Source organism: Solea solea, chromosome 1, assembly GCF_958295425.1.
Source record: "Solea solea chromosome 1, fSolSol10.1, whole genome shotgun sequence".
Lineage (NCBI taxonomy): Eukaryota > Metazoa > Chordata > Actinopteri > Pleuronectiformes > Soleidae > Solea > Solea solea.
The window spans coordinates 22410120-22418762 of record NC_081134.1 but is presented as its reverse complement, the minus strand read 5'-3'; the positions used below and the strand labels follow the sequence as shown (position 1 = coordinate 22418762).

The following is an 8643-nucleotide window of genomic DNA, read 5'->3' as shown; positions in this document are numbered from 1 at the left end:
ACCTCACGCGCCCGGTGCTTGTCGTCGTTTCACGGCCGCTCATCATGACGGCTTACCAGGCGTTTCACGCTCAGTTGACGTCCGTCATGGAGGCGCTGTCCAAAGCGGCGGTGGCGGAGATCTGCGCGGTGGTGGAGGACAACTATGCGGTGCTGCAGCTGGAGGTTTCCCGCAGCCGCAGCGAGAACGAGGCGCTGAGGAGGAAGCTGCGGGCGGTTGAGACCATCCTCGCTCGGGGACACCGGGGAGGCGGCGCGATGCTGGACGACAGCGGGCCTGAGGCAGATGTCGGCGGGGGGATGATGGACTTCACCGTCGGTGAGTTCCCGGACCTTTTACCGGCGGTACCGGAGGTCCTTCTTTTTCACTCTGTGCTCCGGTAACTGCCACTCCAAACTAAACCTTATTGAGAACATGTTTATTTAAAGATGAATCACGAGTGAACTTAAAATGTATGCGATCTTTTTAATCCCTCCATCATCCAGCGGCTCGCTTGTAGAGTCAATATAAATTCGGCAAACGTTTAAATACGCTAACTGCATGTTTACTCACAGTAAACGTGAGGAGCGTGGAGGAGGTGGCCACGGTGAACTGATGGGAACATGGAGGTTGTTGATAATGAGAAGTGAAAAAAACGATTGTCACGTGATCTGATCAATTTCAAGCCGATATGATGCAGACAGTCATTTATCATTGTAAGGAAGTTAACCTAAGTGGTGAGTAATTAGAAAAAACTCATTAAAAAAACAAAAACGGAGCAATACAAATATACAGGATTTTCTCTATGAACTTTGGTGTGGGAGAGTATGACGGAGTATTAGGGCCACGTTGAGAAAAAAAAATCACAGATTTCGAGGATAAAGTCGTTAATTAACAAGATTGAAGTCGTTAATTAACAAGATTATTCTCGTAAATTAAGAGTCGTAATATTCTAACCTGTTGTTTTAGAAGAGGAGAGTTGTTCAAATGAGGGCCATGGAATTGTTCTTTAGAATAGGTTTCACAAACAAGGAGATACTTAATCTTTTGGCACATCAGCATCACACTGTCATAAGTATCAGGACTTTAAAAGAATATGCAAGAAAATGCATCTTTTTCGCAGAAAGAACCAGACGGACTTGGAGGAAATCGCTGCTTTTGTGGAGGGCGAAAATAGCTGGAACTGGTCGACTGCAGGGTTATCGGTGGATGCATCAGCGGGCCATTCAGAGGGGTTTTGTGGTTTCTCAAGAAACAATCCGATTGATAATTAAGATTTTGGATCCAGAAGGAGTCGAGGTCTGGCGAGCACGGCGTCTCCGACGCCGGTTTTGTGCCAAAAAACGACTGCCCTGACGGGAACGCGCATCAGTTCAGAGGAAGCGATCGTAGGTCTACTCGTAGATATAATATACGGGTCAGCGGGCAGGCGCAGCACAGAGAGAAATGTTTTTTTACTGTGCAATAGAAATGTCCTCGGTGCTGCGCCTGCCAGAATCGTAATTATCAGTCGGATTGTTTCTTGAGAAACTCTTAATTAACTACTTTGATCTAGTCAATTAACCACTTTAATTTTCGTTAATTAACAACTTTATTCTCCATCACTAAGTTCAAATGTCTTATTTTATGACTTCAGCTTTCAAAATTCCTCATTCCAATTGACCTCAGTGACACAAAGGGACCACACGAGGCAGCAGAGGACCAGCAGCTCCTGTGTCCCCGCCAGCTAAAATCACAGCTTTTCTCTGAGGTTTGGTGTGGGAGAGTAGCACTCATGTACCTGTGCCGATGCTGCCGCTGCTCGCCGATAACTTTTAACCTTTAACTTTTTAAACGTGTATACTTCTGAGCTCTTCTATTGTTGGACTGTGCAACTGTTCTCAACATTCAAGTGAGAGACAGATTGCTTACCTGCCCGCACCATCGATGATTCATCTGACATCTCTGTGCATCTGCGCGAGCTAGCTAACATTAGCCCACTGCCTCGGCTTCGAGCCATTTACCTGGTCTGTTCACCTGTTCACCTGACGGCCCAAGTCATCTGGGTCCCCGTCTACAATGTGGGCTCGTAGGCTTTATACGGGGATCCTCGTCTGGTTTCTCCTGTCGCTTCTCCATCAACCGGTGACAGGACTCCTCCAGTACTCAGCGGCTGAACTCCATCTGCTCCGTCTTCACCCGCTCAAGCCTCCACCGGCAATTCTCCTTCATCCGGACATCGCTTTCCTGCCTCGTCGGCGATATATCCATCGCGGATCTCGTCGAAGCTTCCACTTTGACAACTCCAAACCAATAAAATCCATCTGGTCCTCCGCACGACGCCCTCCACGTATCACCGGCCGGGTTGTTGACCACACCGTGTTAGCCAGCCTTGCTAGGTCGGCTAACGCTAACGCTAACGCTACTGGAAAATGCAACACCACCCCGGTCCACTTCGGTCTACTAAACATCCGCTCACTTACGAGCAAGGGGCATCTTATCCAGGATCTCCTTACTGACCGTAAGTTTGACTTTCTTTGCTTGACTGAGACATGGCAACAACCGAACGACTTTTCCCAACTCAACGAGTCCACGCCCCCTGGGTTTGTTTACAACTGTCAACCTCGTGGCTCCGGTCGCGGTGGAGGTCTCGCGATAATTCACCGCGAGAAGTGGAAAGTCCAACCATCTGCTCCCACCTTCAACTCGTTTGAATCAACTGTCTGTCAACTGTCTGGTCCAGTTCCCACCAACTGTTTACCGCCCCCCTAAAGCAAACAATAACTTCATTAATGACTTTGCTGCTTTACTCACCCACCTAACCACACTTTCCCCAAATGTAATAATGCTGGGGGATTTCAACATACATATGGACAATATCAATCTTCCTCTTACCCGAGACTTTGCATCCTGTCTTGACAGCTTTGGCTTCCAGCAGCATATTGATTTCCCCACTCATTCAAAGGATCACATTCTGGATTTAGTTTGTTTTTCTGGTCTCATTCCCTCCAACTGTATTGCTGATGAACTTCCTATAACTGATCATTTGCTTCTGTCATTCAATGTCAAACTCGCTCTGTCCTCAACAAAGCCCCCATGTGTTGTCTCATTCCGTAACATTAGGAAAATGAATCCCGATGCACTTTCCTCTGGTATCAGCTGTCTCCAGAACACTCACAGTTCATCCACCCCCGACGACTTGGCCTCCCACTACAACAACGGCCTCACCACCATTCTTAATTCTCTCGCTCCTATGAAAACCAGGTCTGTCTCCTTCACCTCCTCGGCCCCTTGGTTCACCTCTGAACTACGGCAAATGAAAGCCAAAGGACGACAGCTCAAGCGACTGTTCAAGAAAACTGGTCTTGTTGTTCACAAAGACATGCACAAAAATCACATTTTACATTATAAGGACTGTATTTCTCAAACTAAACTCAACTACTACTCCGGCATAATCTGTTCAAATTAAGGCAATTCCAAGTCACTGTTTTCTCTTCTCAACAATATCCCCAGACCCCCGGCCTCCCCCCCCCCCCCCCCCCCCCCCCACTTGTACTAAACTGCTTCCTGTAACTCCCTGATGTCCTTTTTCAACCAGAAAATTCATCAGATCCACCTGCACCTAGGCCCAAGCTCCTCCCTCAGCACCTCTCCAGAACCCTGTCTGACGTCTCACTCATTCTCCTTCTTTCAGCTTCCCTCTGACTCAGATATCTCAGACCTCATCCTACAGTCCAAGCCCTCCACCTGTCAGCTAGATCCTCTCCCCACAGTTCTGGTGAAAGCCTGCCTACCCTCTCTCCTCCCCCTCATCTCTGCCATCATCCACTCCTCACTCTCCACTGGAACTGTTCCTACACTCTTCAAAACTGCTGCCATCACTCCAATATTGAAAAAACCTGGTGCTGATCCTAATAATTACAATAATCTTCGTCCCATCTCCAATCTACCTTTCCTCTCCAAAATCCTCGAAAAAACTGTTGCTTCCCAAATTCATTCCCACCTAACCCTTAACAACCTGTACGAACAATTCCAATCTGGTTTCCGCCCCCTCCATAGCACTGAATCTGCACTAATCAAAATCACAAACGACCTCCTCCTGGCAGCCGACTCTGGTTTACTCACTATCGGCCTTCGACACCATCTCTCACACTATCCTCCTCAACAGATTAATCTCCATTGGTATTTCACACACACCCCTTGACTGGTTTAAATCCTACCTCTCAGGCCGCACTCAGTTCATCCAACTCCAACCCTTCAGTTCCCACCCGTCCCCCGTCACCACTGGTGTGCCCCAGGGCTCTGTCCTGGGGCCCCTTCTCTTCATTATCTACCTCCATCCTCTTGGCAATATCTTCCGTAAATATAACATTCATTTCCATTGCTATGCGGAATTGATTCCACTCTCCCACCTTCCTCCCTCACTGACTGATTCACCGAGCTCAAATCTTGGTTCTCCTCCAACTTCCTTAAACTCAAAAGTGATAAAACCGAATTCCTTTTAATTGGTACCAAATCAACCCTCTCAAGTTTTTCCCTCACTATCGACCACTCCTGTCTCCCCCTCCCCCCAGGTTAAGAGTCTGGGTGTCATCCTCGACAGCACATTATCATTCCAATCCCATATCAATAACATCACCCGGTCTGCATACTTCCACCTACGCAATATTAATCGCCTCCGCCCCTCCCTTTCTCCCCACTCCACTGCCATTCTTGTACACAGCCTTGTCACCTCCCACATCGACTACTGCAACTCCCTTCTCTTTGGTCTACCTCACAAATACCTCCATAAACTCCAACTGGTTGAGAACTCTGCAGCTCAGATCATCACCAGAACCCCCACCATCCACCACATCACCCCTGTTCTGCAGAAACTCCACTGGCTCCCAGTCAAACTCTGCATCGACTTCAAAATCCTCCTGTTTACGTTCAAGGCCATCCACAACTTTTCCCCTCCTTATCTGTCCGAACTCCTCCACATTGCCACCCCTTCCCGTTCCCTCAGATCTGCCTCCTCTGTCCACCTCTCTGTCCCTCCCGCCCGCCTCATCACCATGGGGAGCAGGGCTTTCAGCCGCTCTGCCCCCCAACTCTGGAACGCACTCCCACCGGACCTCAGGAACTTGGACTCTCTCACACTCTTCAAAACAAGACTAAAAACTCACCTATTCCAAACTGCCTACCCCACTTAACTATCTACATTGTATTTTCTTATCTGTTTCTTATTTTTACTTTTTTTTTTTTTTTTCTTAGTGTTTTTATTTATTTATGTATTGTACGGTGTCCTCGAGTGCCCAGAGAGGCGCCTCCAAATAAAATGTATTATTATTATTATTATTATTATTATGTGTTCACTGAGAGTGAGCGTCCATCCTACAAAAGTCTGTCTGACTGTGAGATAAAGACGTGAAGTGACTATACTTCCTGTTAATGCATCAAAGCTTTTTTGTTGTTTTTTTTCCCACACAGAATGTGTTTTATCATCAGGAGCCGGCGTGAAAACTGCAAATCCTTCAAGCCTGAAACGCTGTCACGCTTGGTTTTCTGCTTCAGACACGTCGACAGACGTGAACTCTGCCACCAAAGAGGTGACATTTTTACCACGTTACAGTCAAATTACTGCTCCATCTCCACGCTGCTCTGTAGCTGCTGCATTCTGTCTTTGGAGTGAATGATGGGATGTCACAGGAATGCTTTTTAAATCTCATACACACATTCACACAGTCTCTCAGGTGAACTCTTCATGTATGGGGGGGGGGGTCAAAGGTCAACATGGTCTTACAAAATGTCTTTATCGTTTCCTGTGCTCAGGATCTGACGTCTGCTGCTGCTGATGATGATGAAGCACATGACCAGGATGTGGTTGTGATAAAGGAGGAGGCCGTGAAGGAGGAGGTGAATGATGAGGAGCTGCTCCTTAGCGAGGACGGTAAGAGAGGAGGCGTCAAAGATGCCAGACTTCAAAATAAAAGCCCCAGCACAGACCAAACAGGAACATTCAAGAGTCAACAGTTCAGGGTTCTCTTTTTAAGTCTGGTTGTATGAGGGACCGACTGTGCTGTGAGCGCCCCCCTGTGGCTGAGATCCAGCATGACAGGCAGGTGACAACATAGCTGCCAAAAAACAGATTACTGTTAGGCAGGAAACCACTCACTCTGCCACACCAAAGTCCATCGAGAAAATCAACAGAGAGATAAAGACGTGATCATGTGACGTAGATATCGTAGAAAGTTAAACTGACGTAGTCTTTTTGTTGAGTGACTAAAGTCAGTTTTTGCAGCCATGTTTTCAGGCTGACTCTCAGCAGCAGGGGGCGCTGACGGTGACAGGTTAACGCAGCATTTCTCACTGTTTTTAACTTGTTGATGTTTGTCTGAAGGGATGGAGGCGCCGCTGTCGGAGGACAACAGCGAGGAGGGGCCATCCGGGATGACAAGCGCCGCCTCCGACCTGAGGTCGTGGGATCAGGCCGGTAACAGACCTTCAGACAGCGTCAGTGCATTGGAGTCTCCAGGTCCTGCGGAGGTCACGGAGGGCGACTCGTCAGACGTCGTGTTTGATTTAGCGTCGGAGTCAGACTGTGAAGCCCCGCCCACTGCTCTGGTGAGGAAGCAGTTCTTTCTCAGGTCTGGAGGAGGAAGTCCGGTCTCATGTCCTGGGACCTCTGAGCTGAAGGTCAGTGGCGCCGTTCATTACGACACAGAGCTGGACCTCTGCTCCTCATGGTCGAGTCAGAATCTGGCGAGCGCGACGCCCATGACTCATCACCCGTTCCTTAAACCGGACCACCGCCCGACGCTGCTGGACAAAATGTCTGACTTGAACACCGCGGGTTTCCCGTTGGCACTGGGTCTCGGCGGCTCCAGGCTGGACCCTCTGGACCTGAACAGGTACTGCAGGGACCGACGCTTTGCTTGCAGCTACTGTGGGAAATGCTTCACGTCGTCGCGGAGCTTGGAGACGCACGTGCGCGTTCACACGGGTGAGCGGCCGTACAGCTGCGCCCAGTGCGGGAAACGCTTCACGCAGTCGGGTCACCTGAAGACGCACCAGAGCGTCCACACCGGGGAGCGGCCGTTCGCCTGTGAGCACTGCGGGAAAAGATTTGCCGGGAAACAGAACCTGAGGATCCATCAACAGAAAAATCATCGGGGTCAACAGGAAGTCACCGCCGCCGCTAATGCTGCTGCTGCTCATCCTGGTGTGATCCGCTGACACGTGGTTCTGTTAGAGACCCGGACACTGGACCAGAATCTCGCTACTGTTAATCTGACTGATTTCTTTCTTTTTTTTCCAGAAAGGAAAAGTCTTTTTGTGAAGTGTGATTGTTTGAGGCGTGACACAGAGACTGTGCTGTGAGCGCCCCCTGCTGCTGAGAACCATTCAAACACAGAGACTGACTTAATAATCAATGATGTCTTCAGAACACGCCCACGTCTTTATCTCACTGTGAGACAGACATCTGTAAACCACTCACTCTCCCTGCACCAAACCTCTCAAACACTGAAGTGACAAAATCAGACATTTGAACTTAGTGATGGAGGCAGCAGTGGATCAACAACTCCTGTGTGTGTGATGTTAAAATCACTGATTTTCTCTATGAGGTTTGGTGTGTGAGAGTGAGTGTTTACAAACTTCTGTTCTGTGTGTGTGTGTGTGTGTGTGTGTGTGTGTAACTGTAGTTTTCTAAGTCGTCTGACAGAGAAACTGTGACACAAACATAAACTCACGTTAAGACTAATATTGTATGTTTTCATCTGGATGAGAATTCTAAACATTTTTAATAATAATGATTTTCCAAGTGTCTCATAATATGCAAATAAACTTTAATTTGTAAAAACAATTCTAATTTTTAAACTAATAATAAAAAAACACTAAACTCAGCTTTATTATAAAATAAAAAGCTGCATAGATTAAACTAAGAAGAATCAGAGGTGACGTTTGTGACCTGCTCTCTCGCTCTCTCACACACGCACACACACACACTCTCTCTCTCTCTCTCTCTCTCTCTCTCTCTCTCACACACACACACACACACACACACACACACACACACACACACACACACACACACTCTCTCTCTCTCTCTCTCTCTCTCTCTCACACGCACACACACACACACTCTCTCTCTCTCTCTCACACGCACACACACACACTCTCTCTCTCTCACACTCACACACACACAATAGAGTTCCAGTGGATTCTCACTCTGTCGTTTGTTGAAAAGCTTTCACTCCAGTTTTATTTATAATTATAAACTTTACATTTTTAAACCACAGTGTGGATTAAAATAGATGAACAACATACGAGTTACACATAAAAGACAATAAAAATTAAATAAAAAAACTAAGCATAAACACAGAACTCACTCTGGGTTCAAAGAAAAGAAACTAACAATGCATGAAAATCAATGTTTCTGCCAATCATTGACGTCTCAGGGCCTAATAATAATAATAACCAGAATTCCTTGAAATGTATTTTATGGAAATTATGGTAGTTTTTGGGGGGTTGTGTATAAAGGGTTAAAATAAAAAAATACATTATTAATATTTGATATGTATATTTCAGGCTGAATTAGCTTTAAAGGACCGATTCATTTAAAGTGGAAAGAAATATTAGTATCTAACATTTTCACAGCAGTTTCTGGGAAGGTGACATTTTGGGACTGCGTTTAAAGGCAAATAA

General features: G+C 47.0%; 1 protein-coding gene across 1 annotated transcript; it reads left to right on the top strand.

Moving 5' to 3' along the window:
- The first annotated feature begins 44 nt into the window (after positions 1-44).
- LOC131458326 (protein krueppel-like) lies at positions 45-7699 on the top strand. The gene is made up of 4 exons (XM_058627349.1): positions 45-318; positions 5428-5546; positions 5770-5887; positions 6338-7699. Exons 1-4 carry the CDS (start codon positions 45-47, stop codon positions 7171-7173), a joined length of 1347 nt encoding a protein of 448 aa, XP_058483332.1. The 3' UTR covers positions 7174-7699.
- Positions 7700-8643: the final 944 nt, after the last annotated feature.